The sequence below is a fragment of the Trachemys scripta genome, chromosome 1, assembly GCF_013100865.1.
Source record: "Trachemys scripta elegans isolate TJP31775 chromosome 1, CAS_Tse_1.0, whole genome shotgun sequence".
Lineage (NCBI taxonomy): Eukaryota > Metazoa > Chordata > Testudines > Emydidae > Trachemys > Trachemys scripta.
The window spans coordinates 142980003-143004849 of record NC_048298.1 but is presented as its reverse complement, the minus strand read 5'-3'; the positions used below and the strand labels follow the sequence as shown (position 1 = coordinate 143004849).

At 47.2% G+C, this 24847-nt stretch overlaps 1 protein-coding gene across 2 annotated transcripts in view; it reads left to right on the top strand.

Annotated features, from left to right (window-relative positions):
• Nucleotides 1–19128, top strand: part of SIDT1 (SID1 transmembrane family member 1) — a 100295-nt gene extending 81167 nt beyond the window's left edge. The window contains exons 19-26 of one of the 2 annotated variants that reach the window (XM_034788168.1): nucleotides 2047–2155; nucleotides 2661–2675; nucleotides 3666–3742; nucleotides 5376–5422; nucleotides 7623–7728; nucleotides 8593–8703; nucleotides 11402–11515; nucleotides 12750–19128. In XM_034788168.1, the coding sequence (XP_034644059.1) occupies nucleotides 2047–2155; nucleotides 2661–2675; nucleotides 3666–3742; nucleotides 5376–5422; nucleotides 7623–7728; nucleotides 8593–8703; nucleotides 11402–11515; nucleotides 12750–12812 (642 nt within the window). In that variant the 3' untranslated portion in view covers nucleotides 12813–19128. The remainder of the gene's footprint in view (nucleotides 1–2046; nucleotides 2156–2660; nucleotides 2676–3665; nucleotides 3743–5375; nucleotides 5423–7622; nucleotides 7729–8592; nucleotides 8704–11401; nucleotides 11516–12749) is intronic. The other variant, XM_034788177.1, reaches the window with a different exon arrangement.
• The last annotated feature ends 5719 nt before the right edge of the window (nucleotides 19129–24847 follow it).

Genomic DNA, 24847 nt, shown 5'->3' with positions numbered 1-24847 from the left:
GCCGACCCCAGCCAAAGAGGCCACGGCCGAGCCCGCCCTCCCTCCTTCCCTCCCGATTTTCCCAGACATGCCCGGCTTTTGGGGATTTCCCCCCGGACGGGGATTTGAGCCCCCAAAAGCCGGACATGTCCGGGAAAATCCGGAAGTATGGTAACCCTAGGGAGGAGGAAGGAGCTACAGGGCAGGAGTGAGGTACATCTGCACCTGGGGAGACCCAGGAGTGAAGCAGCAGGCAAGGCTGCAAGCCAGACTGGAGTGGTGGATGAGGCTACAAGTCAGGAACGCAGTGCACTGGCAGAGCGTGGGAGGGCCCAGGACTGGGATAGCAGGGGGCCGCGACTCCCCACTGGTATGAATCCTGGCACAGAGCTGTATTTTTTTATCACAGCATCTGATCCTTTGACTGATTATTGCTTGAAAAGAGACACTTGGATCAAATGCTTTGTATCAGCTCCCTGCTTGGGTACAAGTCACTTGGCAGGAAGTACCAGGTAAGGGCTGGCCTTGGAGATACAGAGTGAGTGCTCTGGGGAGTGGGGCTAAGGCTGCAATGGCAGAGGGGTCCAGGATTCAGGAGAGAGGCTTGTGCCCAGCCCCTGCCCAGCCTGTGCGTGGCTCTGCCCACTGCCTCGCTTTCACGACCTCACGGTCCCGTGCAGGCCGCACTCAGAACCACGGCTGTGAGGAGGTTCACACCACACATGTCACGCCTGGCCCGTCAGTGCTACTGAGGAGTTAGCTCACAGATGCTGTGAACCACTGAAATCCCTGGAGACGGGAGCCACAGCAAGCAAGAGCAGCACGGAGGCCAAGCTAGGAGCTGTCTGGAGGAAGCCTCCCCTCAGTGCTACGTTATTAATTCGCTGGGGTAACTGGTTTCCCCACTGAGCTTTCTCAGTCCCCTCCTGGATGCTGTAACATTTCAGTCAACACTGACAAAGCAAAATCAACTTTGGGCCCTGGTTTAACTCCCCAGAGGGGCTGTTACACTCGTAACCCCTGGTTGCCTGGATTTTCTAATGTGAACCATTAATCCATGCTGCACTAGTACTCAGAGGAGCAAGGATCCACATGGAATATGTGCGGAAAGCTACAGCGCTGCAACATTGAGGCTGATAGTTCAATCACACAGATCCTGGGAAATTCCAGTTCAAGCTTCCTGCAATAACTTTACCGCTGCCTCTGTACATGTATGCACTACAATAGGGTTTCATCGGGTGAACACACAGTGCTGGGCGATGCGACCTATGATCTGGCAAATAATACAAAGCAAACACAAATAATACATAGGATCCTATGACCCAAAATACAGCTAGAGTAGGTAGCACTCTGTGTTTTCTCTGCATATGTTGTGAGATCATGTAGAGAAACCCCAAGGTACTGCATGCACCCATGGGGCAGACATTGTACTGTGGGAATCTTATTTCCTGACTCCCTAATATACAATTAATATCTTAAAGTTTAATATTGCAGTGACACAGATCTTGTGTATCATTGCCAGCTCATAACTGAATGTGTGGTAGTGCCTGCTGGACACTGAGTACCTTTGTCTTTTTGGTACTGAGAGAAATGTTATCTAGATGGCTGGGCAGGAATAAGGGCTTTGAGAATCTGTCCTCAGAAAGATCACACCTATCTCTGTCACTCGTGCTCTTTCTAGTGGTCAGCCTGTATATCAACAGGCTTCCTCTGACATGAGGTCTTCCCTGCGTTCTCTCCTTTGTGCATCTGCGGGGTCAAACACCTGGGGGTTATTTTGAGTCTGCACACTTCAAGAGTGGCCTGCTTTCAGAGGCATTGAGCACCTGCGGCTCCCTTTTATTCGGGTTGGACGTGTGGGTGCTCAGCATCTCTGGAGAACCAGCTCACATTTATTTAGGTACCTAAATATGGATTTAGGAATCTGACTTTAGGTTGAACATTTTGGCCCTATCCTTTCGCAGGTTCTTTATTTGGCAAGCGTTTCTGATAGCCAGGGGAGGAGTTGGGGGTTGACGATGAGTGGCGGTGCTTGAGAACCCACCGTTTTTTCTGTTTTGCTCCCAGGTGTTCGGAAAGAACAATGTGTGGTTTTGGGTCATCTTCTCAGTCATCCACATCGTGGCCTCGCTGGCTCTCAGCACCCAGATCTACTACATGGGCCGTTTCAAAATAGGTAAGCACAGTGGCTTAAGAGAAATGGGCTTTTTGCCCCAGGTAATTACGTTCCTCTCGCTCCCCACCCTGAATTGGGGCACGAGAAATAGTAACCACGGCAGCCTATGCCACCTCTGCAAAGTCAGTCTGGCTGCCAGTGCCTGTGCTCCAAGCCCAGGGGAATGCCACTTTCTTAATGCTGTCTTCCTGTTCTGACACCTCTGCTGCCTGGCGCTGGGAGAGCCCAGCACAACAACCCACTTTGTGGCACTCCAGCTACAGGGTTCCCAAGGATGCTGTCACAGGGACTCTCTGCCCAGAGTGTTTCTCTCTGTTATGTGGCCCCCAGAGGTGGTGCTGTTACTGGGAGCACTCCAGTATTCCTGGAGCTGTTAACCACCCAGAGCTCAGAGAAGCAGCTGGGAGACATCTGCTCTCCTACCTAGACGTGGAGGCCCCACACAGCTGTTGCGCTCCATTCATGAATCTCTTTCTCCTTTCTCTTCTGCTGTCCTTGGCCTCAGATGTCTCTGACACAGGTAACCAGCAGCTCCCTTTCTTCCCTGTTTGGATTGAGTGAGCAGCAATGGAGCAAATGGACGGGGAACGTGTGTTCCTTGAGCCTGCTGTGTGGGTTCTTTAGGAGTGAAATCAGTGACAGAGTGTGGGCCACATAGGGTGACCAGACAGCAAGTGTGAAAACTCTGGGCAGGGGGTGGGGGACAATAGGAGCCTATATAAGAAAAATACCCAAACATTTGGACTGTCCCAATAAAATCGGGACATCTGGTCACCCTAGGGCCATAGGAAGTGCACATGGCAGCAGAACCACATCCGTTCCACTAAAGAAAGGGGGCTGCGGTCGGAGCAGGCGCTCTGGACTCTGTGCCAGTTCCACACATGCCTCTGAAGGGGATGGGCCTGTGAGAATGTGGAACTATCTGCCACAAACCCTCCAGTCCGGGCAGTGCAGTAGTTTCAGGGGCTGAAGGAGGAACTGCCCTGCAGCCTGAGGGGAGGATTCCAGCCCCTTCAAGACTCTGCAGCCATTTTCTCTGTGGGTGGGACCGAATGAATCTTTCCCTAGGTGCAAATTCCTTAGAGAAGGGAAGTGTGGAGAGTGCTTGGCCTTTCCCTATGCCTCAGCACATGCTCCTGCCTCCCTCTGAGGATCAGCCACAGAGTATGCCAGGTACATGCCGGGGGGACTCTTGGACAATGCCAAGGGGTGATAGGTGGGTGTTGAAACTCTGCATGGCCAAATGCCATTCAGCTGACAGCTGTCTGTATTCCAGTGTCCCCTTGTGGCATTGATGCCCCCTGCACTGTGAATCATTGTGAGCTGCTGCACCAAAGATTTGCTTCCCAAAGGGAGGGCAAAGCAATCCGGCTTGGTGGGTGGGGGCTCCCCATTTGCATGCCCTCCGCAGTTAGTGTCACCCTGCTCCCTGGGTAGCGATACCATCTCACTGCCCCTGTCAGGGCTACTCGGCTGGATACATTGGCTTTCCTGTCCTTATCTCCGGCAGACTTTGGGATTTTCCGCCGAGTGGTGATGGTGCTGTACACGGACTGTTTCCAGCAGTGCAGCCGGCCAATGTACATGGTAGGTAGTTTCCCGGGCCCCAGCCTGTCCGTGGCAGTTACTCAGTTGCCAGCTAGGGAGAGGTTAAAACTGTGCAGAGCGTGTGCAGGCAGCACATGTGGCTCTTCAAATGAGTGGACAAAGAAATTTTTTTGGAAAACCCTCTCCAACAAAAAAAACCTTCTGTCCTTGGTCTGGAATTCCACACACTTTGTCTTAGGCCGGAGGAGGCTTTTGGGTGGAGTTTGAGGTGAACTGGTCAAGGAAGGGGGATATTTTTCTTGGTGGATTTTTTTAAAATCTATCATTTGGAAGATGTTAGCATAGAGAGGCCAGCACTGCATTCCGAACAGTCGCTGTCCTACAGCCTTACCCTGGGAAAGCCTGTTGTTGCTTTAGCTGTAGAGCAGGGGTAGGCAACCTATGGCAGTGTGCCGAAGGCGGCACGCGAGCTGATTTTCAATGGCACTCACACTGCCTGGGTCCTGGCCACCGGTCTGGAGGGGCTCTGCATTTTAATTTAATTTTACATGAAGCTTCTTAAACATTTTAAAAACCTTATTTACTTTACATACAACAATAGTTTAGTTATATATTATAGACTTATAGAAAGAGACCTTCTAAAAACGTTAAAATGTGTGACTGGCACACCAAACCTTAAATTAGACTGAATAAATGAAAGGAAACTTCTGAAAGGTTGCCGACCCCTGCTGTAGAGCTACAGCCGCTGTTATTCCTGCCTCACCCTGGTGCAGACGGCGTTTTGCAGACAAAAACAAGATGTGGTTGTTACCTAAGTCCCTTAAACTCACTTCTTGTCAGAGGCCGTTCAGCACTAACTACAGCCTGGCGCCTCGTGATCCTTATGGGCCGAGCCATTCCTGTCTGTCCCAGGTGACTGAATTTTTGAGCAGTTAGGCTCCACACACCCCATCTGTTACTTTTTTAAAAGATGCTTCTTTTACTTCTCCTGGGACACAACAGACTGTGAATTTCCCAAGCAGTCTACGACCATGTGGATCTTAAGAAAACTCTGTTAATTAGGAATAGAAATTCAGACCTACAACACCAAAACAAAGTGAATGTGATGAAAGCAGGTTTGGCTCAAAGGGACATCTTCCACTTAAAAAGTCTGCAAAGTTTTTCACCTGTTATAGTTGCTACAATTACTTATAAGAACTATCCAAGTTCACTGTAACTGAAAATGTTGGCGGGGAAGAGTTCTCTTTGTGCTTAATCGTTTTCCCTGTTTCCCTTGTGTAGTCAGTTCCTTTCTTTGTGTGAGAGAATTTTTTTTTTTTTTAAGAATTAGGAAAAATACTATTTGTAAAACCACAAAAACTGACCAGGAGATTCAGGGGCTGGTGCATTACCGGAAACATCTTGGAACTCCTTTTTAGATTTCCACTTAGCAATATCCCTTTAAAATCCATAAACATTGGAGAGATTTGTTTTCCTAGCACAAATGGTCACCAAAAAAAGGATTTGACAGTCACGCATTCATGTATTTGTGAGAGGCAAATTTTAAATCCAGAAGAGCGAGTGTGTTGAACTGCCGTGACAAACTTCTCTGCCTGAACTCTTCACCACATTTTGTATAGCATTGGTGAAGACTGAACATTAATCATCAGTGATTATTGTGCCTTCTCCCCAGGACAGAATGGTGCTGCTCATTGTTGGAAACCTGGTCAACTGGTCCTTGTAAGTAGTAATGGGGTGTGCGTGTTTCAGCATTGATTTTTGTAGGTGGCTGGAATGGGGGTAGAAATGTAGTGGTCTCTATGTGGGACTCTTTCAGATCCTTCTGCTGGATTTCAGCAACCCTAAAGTGAAGGTGAGTTCCGGGCTTTACAGAGCTGAAACCAGGGGCATGACCCTGTTAGAGCTGAGAAGCTAAAATGGGTCAGGCCTGCTCAATATGTACTTGGGAGACCTCCAGCTAAACAGAGGTTTTGCAGACTGCAGTGTTGGTGGTTTTGTAGGTGGCACTTGTCCGTCCCCTCTGGGTATGGCACGCTGTGCATGGAGTAGCCTACCCAAGCTAGCCTGAATCCAGCGAGTGTGGCTAAGAACAACAGTGGAGATGATGCAGTGCAGGTTTCAGCGTAGGTAATACAAGACCAAGGGTACGTACTCGGCTCCTGAGACCTCACTGTGTGGTCGTCACTGCTGTTGTCACCATGCTAACTGTATTTAAGCTTGCTAGCCCCTGAAATGCTTGTGCTGTGTAGACGCACCCTGAGTCAGGACTCATCCAGCACCCTGACATGCTGTTAGATCATGTTGCTAGAGGGGCCAGTTCTTGGATGAGATGTAAAATCAAATCCTAGCCTCTTGTTAAAGTTCCCTTGATGCCATTTCACAAGCAAATTCCTTGTTAAAACCTAGTTTGGGTGATTTCATTGTGCCGCCTCAAATCCACCCTGCAGAATTCTTCATTTTCTGGCCTGCCTTAATTTCCTCAGCCAGGATCACCAAAACGCATTGTGCACTGGCCACTCCCCAGGGGTGAAAGTAAGTTAGGCCACTTACTGGTACGGGCGCGGGGGGTGGGGGGGCGCTCTGGTCCCCGGAAGGGGCGGGGCCTCGGGCGGAAGAGGTGGGGCTGGGGTCAGCATCCCCCAAGCAGCCCTTTCAGGCCGCCTGGCCCGCGCCACCCGGGGCTCCTGTGTTGATTTGAAGGGCCCGGGGCTCCAGATGCCACTGCTGGCCTGCTGACAGGGGAGGCAAAAGGGGCAGGGACATTAAAGCACTGCCGCGGCAACGCTTTAATGTGGGCGGGGTATGGGCCGGTGCGGATTCTTACCGGTACAGAGTACCGGTCCGTACCGGCTCACTTTCTCCCCTGCCACTCCCCTGCACCAGGGCTAGGGCAGGAACAGCTGGTGTAGCTTTGGCGTAGCTGCGGATTTCCCTACATGGAGGGTGCTGCCACTGTAAGGCAGCTTTCCAGGAATGTCGTGCCCCTGGAGTGGTTCAGAAGAGACATATGCATGGCCGAAGATCTGGCCCTGTGATCACTGAAATGACGCCACCTTTGGCTGCTTAATAGTCCACATCCATGGCACAACCACCCAGGAAAGGGAGTGAAGAAGAATCCAAATTCAACTGAAAACCACGGGAGGAATTTAGGATGTCAGAATGTAACTTTTCAGCTGTAATGTAGCTCCTAGCTTATGCTCCTAGTCAATGTCGAGTGTCATTTTAACAGATAGTCTGTGTACCCGATTGTTTGTGTGGATTGGATCTTCCCAACGGCAGCACGCCACAGGAAGATGTGACTGCAAAAGACAAGAAGTTGGCAGGGGCTCTGGGGCAGGTGAAGGTCCTGAAACTACTTCAACGCCTTCATTTAAAACTGACTAGAGATTTCAAGCTGACTGTGAAGTGGATCCAAGTGGCAGATATCCCCTGCTGCCCAGTAGGACCAGGGAGGAAGGGGGTCCTGCAAGCCAGTAAAAGGGGCAGCAGGGGGCGCTCTAGTCATTTCCTCTCAGACTCTCACCTGCCCACTCACAGCTTCTGAATACAGAGCAGGAAAGACAAAATAGTGGCAAACAAGATGGGAAACCACAGAAGTGAGGGCAGGAGCGTGATATATGGGTTGGCTGCATGGGGGTGGGGAGAGGGTGGGCTAGGACTCCTGGGTTCTGTTCTTAGCTCTTCCACTGAGTCCCTGTGGCAAATCACTTCCCCCCGACCCTGCCTTAGTTTCTCATTTGTAAAATAGGACATAGAGTATTTACCTGCCACCACAGAGGGCTGTGAGGCCAAACCTGTGTCTGTCAAGTGTCCTGTGATAGCAGGAGCAGTGTGTGATTGACGCATTCTGGAGTCTCCCTCCCCAGCATGGGTGAGGGAGTTGGTTAATGTGTCCGTCTCTGTCCCTCCTTTCTCTCAGTGCTGTCTTTGGACTGGTGTATCGGCCAAGGGACTTTGCCTCCTACATGCTGGGGATCTTTATTTGTAACCTACTGCTGTATCTGGCCTTTTATATCATCATGAAGGTAAAGGAGGCAGCTCCCGCTGCCTGTTATGCTCTTGGGGTTTGCCCTTATTTCCTATGCCTTCCCTATGGGGGAGCAAAGACCTTTCGTGCAGCAGTTCCTTGTGTGAAGGGAGGCCGGCTGCCCAGTGTCTGCTCCCCTCGCTGCCCAGTGTCAACTCCCGCTGGGGACTTGCTGATTCTGCAGCGCGAGGGGCCTTGGTGTTATGGGCTGGGGGAGGCGGAGTCTATTGGCGATACATGATCAACTGTTTTTTACAGAAATGTGGGGAAGCCACACATCAGTCCACTTTACACTATGGGGACTCCAGAGCACCTATCTCCTAGGTCGCGCTGTTGCTGGGAGCAGGGGTTTCTGGCTAATTTCCACGCAGGATGCCCTGCACTGAGGGATGCATTAGGAGGATAGGTTGAGCTCTTATAGCTGCAACACTTGTGATTGCCTTGCCAAGGAGCCGTCGCAGGCAGCCCATCTTGGGTGTCTCAAACCGAGCTTGTAAAACTCCTGGGCTGGCATCAGCAAGAGGATGCAGGGCGTTGTATGGTATTGCAAGCCCGCCAGACGCTGCTTGTTATGTCTCTTTGCAGAGTGCAGACTGGGCCTTAGGTTCTCCCGAAAGGACGATAAATGAAGCCAGAGCTTTCAGAAATTTGAAGAGGCAGATGATTTTCTGATCCAAAATTGAGACTAATAGATGCCCTGTGTTACTGACTACACCCTCCGGCTTTCAGGGGTGTGCTGGGTTAGACCTAGCACTGTGCCTTTGCTGTGATTGTGTGCACAGCTGGATGGTTCCTGGAAAGGACAATATATGTTGCCTCTCTGGGCTGATTTTTGAGGCCTTGTTCCTTTTGATTGTTGCAGCTCCGCAGCTCTGAGAAGCTCCTGCCCATTCCACTGTTCTGCATCGTGGCCACAGCTGTGGTTTGGGCTGCAGCCCTTTACTTCTTCTTCCAAAACCTCAGCAGCTGGGAGGTAAAGGTCACAAATTTATCTGTCTGGAGCCCCATCTCTCTGTCTCTCTCTCTCTCTTCCTCCATCACTTCTGCTCCCTTTTCCTTCCCCTGTCCATACTTCTGAATATCCCTTTTTATACTGGAAAAAATGCTTTTGGAAAAGGCGTCTGGATCATTAATAACAGTAAATGGCAAAGAAAGGGCAAACTCCTTCAGTCTATTGGAAGGATGGGGACTATTACAGACGTGAGCCAAAAATAACTGACTCTAGCACAGGAATAGCCAAGGGCATCCTGTACCACACTGTTGAGCCTGTGTGTTCCTTCTTATGCTCCCATGAATTGAGAGGGTGGTGTGAAAGTGATCCAGAAAGAGCACTGGCTGTTGGTGGAGAGAAAAAATATAGCTATGCCTTGGTAGGTCTGTAACATGAGATCTTGTAGAAGCTGACAGATCTAGAACTACTCCAGGTGGGTGTTTCTTTTCTCCTGCTTCTGTTTGTATAGAGGGGGAAGGGTTTTGTCTTTCCAGTGTCTTTCTAGATTCTCCTATGCTCTGAATGTTCACCCTGCAGCATTCATGGCCCCTGGACACAGTGTTCATAAAGAATATTGATTTAAGATTTTGGTCTGGAGGAAGCACAGAGCAGCTGATAAAGAAGCTAGCTTCTACGCCATGGTGGTGTAGCCATGTCAGTCCCAGGATATTAGAAAGACAAGATGGGCGAGATAACATCTTGTATTGGACCAACTTCCATTGGTGAGAGAGACGAGCTTTCCAGCTTATACGGAGCTCTTCTTCAGGTCTGGGAAAGGTACTCAGAGTGTCCCAGCTAAATGCAAGAGTGAGCAGATAGAATGTGCACAAACGACTTTTGCCAAACTAAGGGACCATTCAAGGTGAAGTAGCCTGTTAACAACCCTGTAGCCATAGGACAAAAGGGGGGAATTAGTGGGTTACCAGTTGTTGCAATGACCCATCAATTGAGTGTCTGTATTAAGACTATGGCTGTGTCTACCCTATGGACCTTGCAGTAGCACAGCTGTACCACCGTACGGTCTCCCGGGTAGCCGCTCTGTGCCGAAGGGAGAGAGCTCTCCTCCTACCAGCATAACTAAACCACTACCAACGAGCGGCGGTAGCTGTGTTGGTGGGTGAGTGTTTCCCACAGATATAGCGCTGTCCACCCTGGTGCTTTTGTCAGTGTAACTTATGTCCGTCAGGGGAGTGGTTTTTTCACACCTGGCTGACCGAAATTTTGCTGACAAAAGTGCTAGTGGAGACAAAGCCTATGATTTTTAGTGTCTAGCAGAGCTATGAATTTCAGCTCCTAGGTTCATCTTTTGAAAGTGTTGTGCACGCTTCCTTTGCAGATGAGGACTGAGAGGTCAGACAGAGTGATCGCTCTGTGAAAAGTGTTCACCCACAGGTGACAGGGTGTTTTTGTCTTTTACCAAAACTTTTTCAAAAGACGAGCCTGGGAGCTTAAATTCATTCCTCTGCTAGACACCAAAAATCAGGGACTGAACAGAGACTCTGGATTTATGTATTATTACAAAAATCTGTAACCCACTAACCCCCTCTTTTTGTCCTCTGACTGCAGAGGTGCTAGCAGGCCAGGCTATCTTGAATGGTCCCTTACAATATGTGCTAACTACTTTTACTAAACAATCTGTTCCACCCTGCATTTAGCTGTGACTCTGAGAGTTCCTTCCCCAGTCATAGAGTTGCCAACTCTCCAGGACTGTCTGGGAGTCTCCAGGAATTAAAGATTAATGTTTAGTTAAAGATTATGTCAAGTGATGAAACCTCCAGGAATACATCCAACCAAAATTGGCAACCCTATTCTCAGTTGGAAGACAGAAGCCGCCGAATTACCGCCGCGGGCAGCTGAACATAGAAGCTGCCGCTGAATTGCCGCCACTGCGGAAACACGCGTGCCGCCCTAAGGGCATATGGACTGCCCCCGCTGTCCGTGGCAGCAATTCGGCATGCTGCTTGGGGCAGCAAAAACACACGGACTGCCGCCCCTTGCAGATTGCCGCCCCAAGCACCTGCTTGGAATGCTGGTGCCTGGAGCCGGCCCTGGGTGAAGTGCCTGGAGCCGGCCCTGGGTGAAGTGCCAGATAAAACAGCTTTTACTGTATAAAGAAGAGAGAAGGGAAACTGAGGACCAATGTCACTGGGCAGGTCAGTGGCACAGCAGGGTATCTGAAAGTTGAAGTGAACAAATTGAGAGTAGATCTCAGGTGCACATTTTTAACCGTGAGGGTCACTACCATTGGAACAAGTTACCTGGGGTTTCGGTGGGTTCTCCGTCTCTGGAAGATAAGTTGTAACTTGACCAGAATTACTGGGGAAATTCTATGGCCTGTTTCATACCAGGGGTCAGACTAGATGGTCACCATGGTGCCTTCTGCCCTCGGAAGCTATGAATCCGGGAGTAGAAGGCATGTCTCCAGACTCCAAGTCCAGTGTTCTAGCCCCTCTCTGTCTCCTCATGCTACCTCCTCACTCTTACTAAACAGACACCTCTCCCTGGTGCAGCTCTTTGGTCTGACATCCCACATGGTGCCGAAGGGTTAGGCCGGGGGAGTTTTGTGAAGTGTTCGGATGGGCGATGCTGGCAACGTGCCATCCAAGTGTCTGTCCCCTCTCTGTGTGAGAGAGAGGATATGGGAGCCTCGTCCTCCTCAGCCTCTGCCCTCTCTCCCTAGGAGACCCCGGCGGAATCCCGAGAGAAGAATCGCCCATGCATCCTGCTGGGCTTCTTTGATGACCATGACGTCTGGCACTTCCTCTCAGCAGCCGCCTTGTTCTTCTCCTTCTTGGTGAGCTTCTCTCTCACTCCATCTCCTGCACATTCCCCTTCCACCTCTCTCTCCTGATCTTGTTCTTCATCCCTCAGTCTATTCCCCCATCGCTCCCCATCCCCAGCTTTCTCCTGTTTCAGTCTGGCTGGGGCACGTATGTAGCCTTGGCCGTGCTGGCACCTAGTGGTGTTGTGCTACTTCCTGACCCCTGTGCACACAGCCCACTTCTGGGAAGCATCAACCCCATCCTTGACTTGTCTTTCCACCTGCAGTGCTCCTGAGAATGCCCCTTCAAGGGGTCGCTTCAACGCCGAGTTCAACAGCCCTGTCTCCTGCTCTGATTGGGGTTGTCTCGTTTTCCACCCCGCCCCTCTCCTTCCCCCCGTCCATTCTTTTCACGACTTCCTGTCCTGGAGTCCCCTGGAGGATTGTGGCTGACGCAGCCATAAAGGGGCGGGGGGACATTGCCCTTGTTCTCCCCCCTCCCCGCATCTGAGACTCCCTCTTTCTCAGCTGTCTCACTAGCGCCCAGGAGGGACCCCAGTGAAGCCCCTAGTATGGAGCTTTTGCCATTCCTGGGCTTTTCTAACTCAAAGCGGCAGGTAAGTTGTATTCGCCAACTGGACTAAACTTTCTGCCCTTCCTGACCTTACTGTGCAATGCCAAGGGCTGCGCTGCCCCTGGGGGTGGGAGAACAAACTGTCCGTGGGCTGGGGGAGGGAGAGAGGCAGCGGAGAGGTGAGGTTGAGCCCTTGTCCCCCTGCTGCCTCTCCCCTGCCCCTCCTGAAGCGCCTCGCACAATCAGAGGGAGCAGTCAGTTTTGTTTCCTACCCAGCTGTGCAGTGCCTAGTGCTGTCCTGGTGGCGTTTGATTTCCTGGTGTGTTGGCTTTTCCTACGACTTTAGTGCTGGTGAAAGGTGCTGGGCTCTGTCCCGGGCAGAGAAGCCCTCTAGTCAGCAGCCGCAGAGCAAGTGCAGGCTGGGCAGAAGCACAAGCTCCCACCACACCACCTCGCTCTGAGGATCATCTCCGTCAAGGGAAGGGCAGAGTTCAGTCTCCACAGCCCATTTTGGCCCCAGCCTCTCTGCTGAGGCAACTGACGAGGGGCCAGCCAGTGCCCATTCAGATGGTTTTTTTTGTGAGGGGGGCACCTGTGTCGCTGTTAGGAAGTGGCCTGAGCTCCCCCATCTCATGCCAGTTAAAGCTGTGGCGCGCGCAGGAGCCGTGTGATGATCCCTCCCTCTCGTTTTAGGTTCTGTTAACGCTGGATGATGACCTGGATTCCGTGAGGAGAGACAAGATCCCTGTGTTCTGAGCGATGGGAGGCGGGGTGGGGATGGCGTTCTTCATTCTGCTCGGTGGAAGGAGCAGAGCCGGCAGCCAGCATTGTCTGAGGGGAATGAACCTCCTGTTGTACAAACAGCACTGACATCCCAGCTGGGCGGAGAGGAAGGAGCAGATAGATCCCACACCAGCAAATAGGAGGTTTCTGTAATAAATGAGGCAAGACCTGAAAGGCAGACAGAGCCCTGCCTGTTCCTCCTCCCTGCCACTCATTGGATCAGATGTGGCCATCCAGCATCCTGGAGTTGAGTGCAAGGCAGATGGGCAGTGTTTGGCTGGTTCCTCTCCCAGTGGCTGCTGGAAGTCACGCAGGAGTGAGGGAGCTGTGGCCATCTTCATTAAGGGTAGTGTGTTCCTCCAGGGGTGACTTAAACTGTGTTCACCTTCTCCTGCAACCTCCGCCACCCTGAGAAAAGCCACTCAGCAGTCGTGAGCTGCCCCAGGGAGCAGTCTCTTTCTTTCACTCACTGCCTGGCACCAACCCCAGCAGTGCAATGGAACATGAGACACAGCAAGCCCCTTGGATGGGGAAGAGCATCTGACACTAGCTCTTGACTCCTTTACCTGCCTTTATGTTGTGTTGCACGTTCTCTCCCATGAGTATGGTCGTCCGGGGCGATGCAGGTCCCCGTCACGTTTGTAGCTGTTCCCTGCACCCCACGGGCCACTACCGTCAACACTGCTACTCTCTGTATCTGATCACGTCCACGGGTCCCTGCAGCCTGCCCCGGGAAGTGTTAGCTCTCACCTTGTGCCAGCCTGAGGAGTGCCTGCTGGGGCTACAGGTAGCAAACAAAGACCAGCCTCAAATCTGTAGCCCCAGCCTTAAGCTTGAGCTACTTCATCCTGCAGCTGGAAGAACCTCAGGCCAGTGAAAGGCAATGGGCCGAATGAACTGTTCCACCTGAAAAAGCAACAGCCCTGGGAGATGGTGCTCAACTGTGGTGGGCTCCTACTACCCACGTTCTGGAAGCCCCAGATGCCAACGTGTTTGCTCCTCCTTGGCCTCCCTCCCTGTGCTTTTCAGTGGAGGAAGAGTTCATGGTTGGCTCTTGCCTGGAGATCAGTTCACTGGTAGCTCCCCTCTTGCATCTGAAATGACATCCTGTGACCCTAACACAGCCAATCTGCATTAGAGTGCTCCCTTTGCTGTCCACTCCCTATGCGGGTGTTTAGAAAAGGGAGCTGTGGAATTACAGCCTAGTGCAGTCATGCATCAGGGCATTGTCCTGTTCGTACTGGTGGCAGTTTTGCTATTGACTTCAGTGAGAGCAGGGTCAGGCCTATTGCGAAGAAGCTACTTATGAACCTCAGTCTTTCAGGGTTTCTGAATTTACAACCAATCATTTGCTCGAGACTGAAAGCTAGCAAAGAAGGCTCCCCCCACAGAAGAGAAAGGTCAGTTTAATAAAATTCTGAACCAAACGCTGTTTCCCCTCAGCCCTGCTGCAGCCACAAAATAGATTTGGGATTTTTGTTAATGGCTTCTGCATTTTTACTGTTGCCTGAATTGCCACATCATTTAAAAACATGAACAAGGTGTGAAATGTTGCAGGTGTTGTGGCTAAAAGGTGACCCGCGTTGCTAATTTTGAATTTAAAAATAGTGTCAATTACTGAGGCCTCCTGGAACGTTTTTTTAAAAAGTTGCTATTGGAGTATTGTTGAATTGTCAAAAGGGGGTGTGTGTGTGGGGGGGGCGTAGGGGTGTTCAATTCTATGGTAACTATTACACAGAGGCCCCGGGCCACTAGCATTTACTTTGGGGAAAAAGTCTACGGTGAAGCTGTGCTCTGAAAAGTGTCCCTCTCCTAGATGTCATATTGATTGGTTGAAATTTGTTAAGACTACAAATAAATGAGGGTTTTTTCTAATTCCCAGCCCTCTGACTTCAAGCTGGGTTCTTCTTATCTTATGCATTAGAACCAATAAGAAAAGTTGTGCAGACCCAATTCTGCTCTTACCCATACCTGTACAATCACACTGCTGGCCGTGGGTGTACTTAAGAGTAGAAACTTGGTTTCTCAAGTTGGGTACCCAAAATCAGTGATCCCTTTTGAAAGGTTGGCCTAATGTTTTGGATAAACTGTGGGAAAGAAACTGCAACCCCTCAACTGTTCGACAGTCAGTTTATTTCACTGCTGGCACAGTTGAACTTGTTGGACTGTGAATAATCCACATCTGTTACAAAATCTCCCACCAGCTCTCACCATATGTTCTTTGTTTAGAACAAATGTCACAGTGCAGGATCTGCTGCACAATGGAACAAAGCTGTAGAGGAGGAGGAGACTAATACGAATGAGGGAGAAAGAGGTTCAGGAAGGTCCCTAATAAGGATTTAATTTTTTTTTTTTTTTTTTTTTTTTTTGGACAGTAAGATCCCATATTACCTGTAGTAAGGGTGAGCTTTTACATGTACAAAGTTCATGCAAACAGCATTAAATGTAGCCCTACCTGTGTCCCTGTGGTGCTACCCTAAGCAGTATCTGAACACCCCTCTACTTTGACTTAATAAGGAACTCACCACCAGAGGCTGGTCTAATAAAACCTATTACCTCACCCTCCTTGTCCCTCTAATATCCTGGATGCAACATGGCTACAGCCACACAGCAGCCAACACCTCAGGACACCCCTCTGTGAGAGCTGGGAGGCATGACAGAGCTGGGTGCATGGGGACATGTGGTGCCCCTGCTATCAATTAGAATAGGCTAGCGACTGCCTTCTCCTAGTCTCGCTACACCCTCCAGGTGAACAGTCAGCTGCTGAGAGCAGTTCTCTCTGATGGCAGAGAGCAGCTTCCCTTCGAGGTCAGGTCTCACTGATCCGGCTCAGCTAGGCATAAGCCCTACATTGAGTGTAACTTCAAAAGAACTGCTAGGCTGAGGAAGATTAGGGCTGTAAGTCCTTTTCCCTACTCCCATCACCCTGCTTCCCCCACTCCAGCTAACGTAGGGCTGTCATCTCACCCTTGCAGTCACAGCTTGTGCTTAGAGAATGGGTAACAAGGGCCTTGCTCTCATGTGTGTATAAATATATATTTATAGTGTGGCTCTGGCACAACCACATGGGGCCAATTGCATTCCCTGCTGGGCACCATGTTACCAGACAGCTAGTGCCAACTTGGAGACGGGGGCGAGTAGATGTCAGAGCAACAGTTGGAGGGATTGATATAGACAGAAACATTAAAAGTGCTACCCATTCAGTTTGGCTAAATGATAAATCAAGGGGAACATGAGTCTACTGTGCAAACGTGAAGAATATAACCACAAAGGAGGAAGCGGAATTACACAGCAGGGGGTGGGAGAGAGCTAGCTCGAAGGAAGGGCATGAAACTAAGGCAGGCACTGTAGGCTGACTATGAGGAAAAGTTGCTCACCCACCAAAGGTAGCAGTGGGGTGGACTAGTCTCCTAAGGGAAGGGACAGAAGTGCCAATATTTGTGGTTTTAAATCATGCTTAGCACGAATATTGTAAATGTCCAATAAAGAACCATCATGTATTGGCACCTGTGGGCAACTGAGTGGCTAGATTCACAAAGGGATTTTAGGGGCCTAGGTGCTAAGGTACAACATTTAGATACTCAGAACACCTACTCAGCTAATGCCTAAATCTGGAGATGCCTAATGGCCCTAGGCACATATGCTGCTGCTGGGGCTGGCCCCCTGGCACCTAAATGGCTGCTGGTACACTTGTGCAAAGCCGCCCAAGTCCTGATGAGGCTAAATTGCTCAGTGACTCACGCCTAAGCCTCAGTGGGCTTCACACACTAGCCATGCCCCACCCAACTCACCTGCTGGTCCAAGACTAGTAGGTGTGTTCAGAGCATGCCCACCCCACATAAAGGCCACCATTGGGCTGGCGAATATTACGCTGTAGCCCAGTGGGGCAGTAGGACAGACTCCTTGGAGACCCACATTCCAGGCCCCTTCTTTGCATCCATGATTAACTCTTGCATACATTGTGGAACAGTTTCAACAGCAGTGCTTGAAAGCCCCATCCCAGAAGCCACTGGTTAGGACACACTCCAGGAGGTTCAAGTCCTTGCTCCAAACTAGACCGAGTATTTGACCCCCAGGTTTTCCACTGCCTGGGGCTAAGGGTGGCACAGCATCACTATCACCTTAGCTTTTTTTTTTTTGCGCAAGAAAGGGCTGATGTGATTGAGGCACCTAACTCTCAGCTGACAATTCTGGGTGGAGGACGGTGCCATAGTCCAGCCCAGAATTAGGCATTTAAATCCCTTTGCAGGGTGGAGTTTAGTTCCTACTCACTTCCTCCTACTAGCTTAAGCAGCGCCCGCTCCGCTTGCTGGCTTTTGTGGCTCCCATTCTTGGGCACCTATATTGGCCCCTGCATTATTGGGCAAACCTGGGCCCCTAACTGTGAAGTCCACTGGATAGCAGGGTGCCTAGATGTTAGGTGTTGTAAATACTCAGCCTAAGTCTCCCTTGTCACACCCACCCTAGGTAATCTACTCAATAGGTGTTTCCCACCTGTCAACCCTTTTGTCATCCTCCCTTCTTTTAAACTAGCCACAGTCCTTTATTTTCTCTGTTGAATTTACATGTAGACTTAAAATACAAATAGAAAGCAGTTGAGAGAAGCTACTACCTGTGGTTGCAGGGGGTACTTTGTTTCCCCTACTTCTTGCTAGGCCTCTGTTCTTTTGCGTTTATAATCTGTTTGGAGTTTGTGCATTGGTGAAACAGTAAGATGTGAACAGGCATTGCACTTCGGCATTGCATGGTAGACCCTCAGTCAAGGAGTGCTAGGGTGGACTGATGTGAGCCATCTGAGAGGTGCAATAAAGCTCTATAGGATAGAGGCTGGACTTAGTACAGTTCGGAAATGAAACTTACATTATCCATATGTAGAAAAAGCAATCAGATCATCCAGGAGAACTCAGAGAAAAGGCTCTGCACAACCACCAACGGAACACGAGAACTACAGCCAGCTGAAGCCAGTTACCAGCAAGAGAGAAGAGTTTATTGTAACTAGAAGGGGATGCAATAATCAAAGAAAACAATTATCAAGGCTGAATACTAAGGAAAACTTCCTGAGAATGAGATATACAAAGGAGAGGAAGGGAACAGTCTCCTAGGGGAAGAGGGAAGCCCCATTGCTTGGGACATTTAAAACTAGACTAAGCAAAGCATAAGCATACACACCATAGGAAACAATCCCACCTGGCCCCAAGGGTAGGAAATAAACAAGGAGATCTACTGATCTTTTCCATCTCTGATTTGTACGATTTAATGAGGATTTTGTGGGCAGGATTCTACAGTCAGAATGGCAAGCTCTGTTTGCTGCCAACATTCCAATCCAGCTCAGCTAAATTTAGGAACCAAATGTCAATCAAATATACTTTATCTCCAATCAAGTGAGGTCCTTTGTGCGCAAGGTGCTTGTAGCAGGCAGATTTTCTCCACAACTTCAGCAGCTGCGTTTGTAGCAGTAGCAAGCGAAAGCTGCTCCATCTCATTGCACACTATTGCTGGAGGGCCTTGAAACCTCAGTCACAAAGGAATGGCTACTGCTACTAACAGAAACCACACAGAAGTGGAAGAGCAAATGAGAAATGCAGTGCCTCATTCTGGTGCTTTCTCACTGGAGAACAGTTGAGAAAATCCATGGGTTTGCTACAAGTAAGTCTATGCAGCTGAAGTGGGGTTTTTTACCCACAAAAACTTATGCCAAAATAAATCTGTTAGTCTTTAAGGTGCCACTGGACTCCTCGTTGTTTTTACAAGTGAGAGTGTCTCTAAAAATCTCCTCTGGAATTTCCTGAGCCTCAAATGTTTAATTTTTTAAAAAAGTATTGTTTAAGAAACAAATTAATTTACAACTTTGTTTTTTCTAGAAACTTGACATACTCTAAACATCGTCCAAAAAGAACACAGTACACAAAGAGTAATTTTAAATTTTTTTAATAAAATACTATAATGTTCATATCTATACAAATAATTATTACAACCATTAAACAAAGTGTTACATTTAACAATAAAAATCTCAAAACTTTGAACAAGATCATGGTTGGGATATTTACACCTGAAAGCAACACATTTGTAAAAAGATGTCAAAATAAACAGAACAAGATCTTATTTACAATTGCAAGATGTTCCTGATCATGTTTATTATACATTTCTGCTCTGGAGTTCCTTTTTCCCTTACAAAATAGTAGTGGGAGTTTCCACTGGGACTATAACCAAGTAATGTACAGCTTGTAGCCGATTGTATACAGCAGAAAATTCTGGACTGAGTATAAATAAAAATATTATGTTATGGAAATCAAGAGCATCTTTGATTACTTTCCTGTGGTGAAATCCATATTGGCATTCCTTCTCACTGTGTTTGTGAGGAAATGGGTAGCGTACATTACCATTTTAGTCATCCCTCTGTTTGTGGGCTATGCAAGAGAATGGCATGATAAAGTTGGAGTCTATATTAAGATTGGGAAAATGGGACAATGTAGTGAGGGATGGGGAAATACCTAAACTTCTCTTATGCGGAATAGTTGTGTGTACACACGAACATTTAGCCACTAAAGAAGGCCACCCATTTACAGATACAAGTGCATTGCAAATGATAACTCTTATTATATTACTCTATCAATGAAAAATATGGTTATCTGCAAATAATCAAGTAATATGTTGCTTTACAAGTTGCACACTTAAAGTAACTGTCATTACCATGAATAGAAGAAGGTTTTGTGACACCATGGCCTTGTTTGCCACAGGAAATTTTTGCTAAAATTTCCAGCCATTGATACAATAGGCTCAACTGTCATGGGTGCTAGGAACTGCAGGAGTGCTAGTGCAGATAGGGTGTTGGCAGCTGCTGGCCTTCTGCTGGTGACGTAGACCTGCTCTGAGCAGCATTAAACAACATGGTGCTTAAAAAACTAGCGCTCCCACCCACGTTACGACCGAGAATGCTGGACCAGTGGTAGAAAGAGTTGGAAATATTACCAGAAAAGCCGAGTGTAGCCACAACTAATTAATAGGGGCCTTTATACCATTTGACATCAAAACAAACGCAGGAACAATTTGGCATAAATTGATCTTACTTCTGCACCCTTTCCTCCCAACTGTCTCAAGTCAAAGGAAGATCGATATAGGACAAACCAGTTCTCCAAAAGGGGAAATGGGGGATAGAGAAAGGAGACTCACAGCTCTCAGTAAGTGTTTGGCTAAATATAGTTATACAGAAGCAAACTACAGAAAAATAGTCTGTTGGTGATATAGCCTCTGGACCTGGGTCAAGAATGGCTCGGAATAAGATTAAAGGACAACAGTAGGTCAAAAATAACAATTTGAGTTCTTTTCTCTGGGTAGTCACTGGGTCTCTGGGATGCTGCCAGGCCACTGGCTTTCTGAAATAGCATTACAGTCACTTATCATGGTGGCAGCAGAGCACAGCTTTAAAGTGCAGTAGGAAATCTGCAAAATTCAGGCGGTACTGCTCACAGAGAATACCAGGGCATTTTGCAGAGATGTGTACTTGCATCTACACCACAGTTTAGTGATCAGAGCAGAGGAATAGGAGTTGAAAGATTTGTGTTCTAATCCAAGTCTGTTACTGACAGTCTGTGATCTTGGGCAAATCACTTCACTTCTTTGGGTATGAGGTTTCTCTAGCTACTAAAATGGGGATAAATACTTGCTCATTTTTGTAAAACACTTTGAGACCAACTCTTTTGATGAAAACTGTTAGTATTATTATATAGTCTGCTTCAAATTGAACCTGGTCCTACCCTGATTCTTCAAGATTCCTCACAGGATGCATGTTAAAAGGAGACAAACGTTGCACTTAAGTGTATGTGACCTACTCCCTATGTCCTTTAGCTATTGTTTGTTGAACTGACCTAGGGGAAGCTGAAACTTATACACAGTGCTTGCCAGATGTGGCAATACTATCACAGTGTGAAAAGAAGAAATACTGTGAAGGTTGATAGGCTCAGAATTCTTTATTATTATTCTTTGCTGTGTAAAATTCAGGTAATTCTGCTTGTAGCTTTTCCCGTCAATAATAAAAAAGTAACCAAAACATAGCTAGCACCCTCTGACAACAAAATAGTGCTCACTCATGAGGAAGAAAAAATTCCAGTTTCAGGGGTATGTTGGGGGGAAGAGGAATTTTTAAATTGATTCTAAAAATACTTTGTCTTTTTAATTGTCAATTGATACTTAGTAGAAACAGATGCCAAGTGGCTGTTGGTGCCATAGATATTTGATGAGGGGAACATTTGCCTGTAGAAATTCCTATTTATATTTTAACTGAACATGCTGAACTCATGTTGCTATTTAAAAAAAGGTGCTCTCAGTTTGCATAATGCCTCTGAATTTCTGGTCTTTAATATACACTGAAGATATGTAATAATTATAAAAATAGAGTTATCTGGTCAGTAGAAGTTACGGAAGCCCCTTTTCCAAATGGACTTGTCCAAAAAATAATATGTTGAAGACTTGCCTTACATCAAAGTCTTCCCATTAATCTGAAACCTAAACATAACCATTTCAGTGTCAGAGAAAACAGAAATACTTGTTCCCACTGAAAGTACTTGAGATGTTAAGTCTTTCCTCTTGCCAATCCAAAAATGAACAGAAACACCGGCTGCCAGCTTGCACTGGAAAGTTTGCAGAAAGACCACACTTGCCAGCAGGGCTAGTCCTTTCTCACTGTCACCTACACAGTTACAGTTTGGCCACATATATGTATCTCTCCGTCCAAGTGTCCTGGTCCTGTTATTTTAATCAAACTAATCTTCATTTGCAATAAAAACTGTTAAAAGCTATTTAATTAAATTTAAATCCCCGCTACTGATGAATGATGTTTAGTCCAGCAGCAGCAACAAGGTGGGAGAGAGAGAGAGAGAGAGAGGTGATTGCTTTCTCTTCTGCATTTCTTCACGCTATCAACTTTAACCAAAACCACCTGACAACTGTGAATCCTGTGACAAACCATGAGCCCTGGGTGTGAGCAACAAATAATAGAAAAAGGTGCCTTAGGGGAGCCTGTGCTCTTAGTCTACTGGAAAGGATACATATATATTACCTTAAGGCAATATATAGAGAAAGCTTAGGGCTTGTCTACAGAGGGAAGCTATTGCAAAATAAGCTAGGTTGTGAATTTGAAGCACAACAGCTACTCTACAGTAGCTCTCTGTGTGGACACTCTCATTCTGCACTCAATGCCTTTTAAGCTAAACTGCCCAAAGGCACTCTTCAATGCAGAATAAGAGCATATAGGCAGGGAGGTAGTGCAGAATAAGGATAACTACTCCAGGCTATGTCTCCGTGTATACAATCTCCTAGGGGAGTAAGATGAGAAATGTCTTCTTTCATACAATGCCATCTTAGCACAATAAAAAAAAAAAAAAGTAACTTTTTAGTTTATACCTGTGTCCTAGCCATTATTAAGCACACAGTCACCTGTCAAGACCTAGCACTTGGTTGCCTGTCCCAAAGGATCAGAACTAAGTTATGACCAGCCAATTCCTGTTGATAGATTTACGTTAGGGACAAACTTTCTTCTCATTTACACAAGCCTGAGTAACTCAGTGAAGTTATGTTGTTGTCAATTTGGATTAAATGAGAGCAGAATTTGGCTCTCTGCAATTTGGCTTTTGACTGCTGTTCCTGTGGATAATTAAAAACAAACAAACAGAAGAGGACCATGTGGAGGAAAAAGTAGATAGATTGATTTAGTTCTAGATTGTCACCTTAAAGTAGGTGAGGTGGGCAGTAAATCCTTAATTCAGGCACCCATAAGGAATGTATGTTTTGTAACAATCTAGCTGGTCACTGGGAGGTTGCTGTTAGGAAAGCAAGTGCAGGGCCATTTCTCCAGGTAGAAAATGACGAGCCCTTTAAGAGGGAAATCCAGAAAAAGCTGTTTCAGAAGAACAGGCAATCTTTCAGGCAAACAGGTAAACACCATGCACCCATTCAGACTGATTAAGCAGCCAAACATTGACCCCCCTTTCAGAAAAAGGATGGAGTGCAACAGAATGGCGAAGGGATATTTATCATGGCCCTTTCAGAAGGAGAGTGTCCATTATCAAGCTTTCTAGTTTGTTTTGATGCTACTGTTTCTTTTCGCAGCAGTCAGCCAATTCTGATCTTACACAAACCATTAATATGCCAACTTTAATGTGATAAATGTCAGCAGGATAAGTTAAAACATCATTTAACTACTCTTAACTATTAGCGTAATATGGCATTTTATATATACATATATATGGCTTACACTGGAATTTGGTTAGAGTTCAAAAGAAAGTATTGTGAACAAGATGGGCAAAAGACAGATGGAATTTCCCCCTTCTGCACTCGGTAAGTAGTTTCTACAAAAGTCACTACAGAGTGGCACTGTGATTACATATCAAGTATCAGAGGGGTAGTTGTGTTAGTCTGTATCCACAAAAACAATGAGGAGTCTGGTGGCACCTTAAAGACTAGCAGATTTATTGGGCATAAGCCTTCGTGGGTAAAAAACCCACTTCTTCAGATGCATGGAGTGAAAATTACAGATGCAGGCATAAATATACTGACACACCATTCTCTTCATGTGCCAGTATATCTATGCCTATATCTGTAATTTTCACTCCATGCGTCTGAAGAAGTGGGTTTTTTACCCACGAAAGCTTATGCCCAAATAAATCCGTTAGTCTTTAAGGTGCCACCGGACTCCTTGTTGTTTTTGTGATTACATAGGAACTACCGTGTTCTGTAACTGTACTGCACGATTAAGTTCTCTAAAGAGCATAGGTTACTTGATAGTTACTTTTGAGCCATGTGCCGCAGGAATGTGTGGTTCCTGCAAAGTTACGGGGTCTTTATGTCACTAATGACACCTGTACTAATACTCAGACTATTGGTGTCACATGAAATGGGGACACTCTTTTCTACATTCTTTGTAGGTGGGCAGGGGGTGTGGCGGGAAGTTTAGGTTATTTGTAAAATTACTATGCTATTAGTTCACATCCATTCAGAATATGATACACAACAAACAAAAAGATTGTCCTGCATCCCCTGAGAAAAACACAGGACCTAATTTAACCCTGGTATAACTTCAGTGTGAAGTCATCAGAGTTATATGAATGATGAATTTGCCTTACTAATTTCACACATTCACTTCAACTTCCAGAAGCCTTGTGAAGCAATTGAGACTTTGTAGTGTGGAAACTGCAACCTGAAGCTGTCAGTTCTATATGAATGCATGGAATGATGAGTGGGAATAAAGAAACACCTAGGAACTTTTTTTTTTTTTTTAAATTAATCTCATTTTATGAACTGTGACCCAATCATCCACTGCTTTCTCTCTTGTGTAGCCACTTACATTTGTGAGTGCAAAATACTACCACATCAGCATGGCTGTGTTTTACACTCACTTCTCACAGGTATAAATGCCTACATAAGCTGTCTCAGTTCTCCTGTCTTCATGAAGCAGGCCCAATGGCACTGTTCAACATTATGGAACTTGTCCCACGGCACAAGGCAGCCCTCATGGGACAATACAGTATTTGAAAACTACAGGCAAACAGTGATTAGCTGAACCTCATAAAGCCCTTAGGATGTCCAGTTAGTCACAAAGCTGAAACTGGTGGCAATTCCTACCCCTATCATTCTGCATAAACCAGTTGCCTCAGGCTGTGGCACTGACCTCTCATAGGTTCTACCTTTCAGTGTAACCTGAAAATGGAACAAAAACATAAATAAACTTTTGCGATTTTTATTTCATTCGTTGCTTCTGACAAACATTGAAACTTGAAACACCAAATACGTTCAGTTCCCTCGAGATACTTCCCATTTGAATTAGAATGGGATTCCAAGTTTGAGACAGAACCATTTCCCTTTACTTTGCAGGCTGAAGCACAGCCATTCATACCAGGCCATAAATAGTGTTACCGCTGAAATCACCCTCAGGACAAATTATAGACACAGGGCCTGATTCTCATATACACTAAGGTCTCCTTACATTTGCGTCCACTTTAAGGCTCCTTTACTCT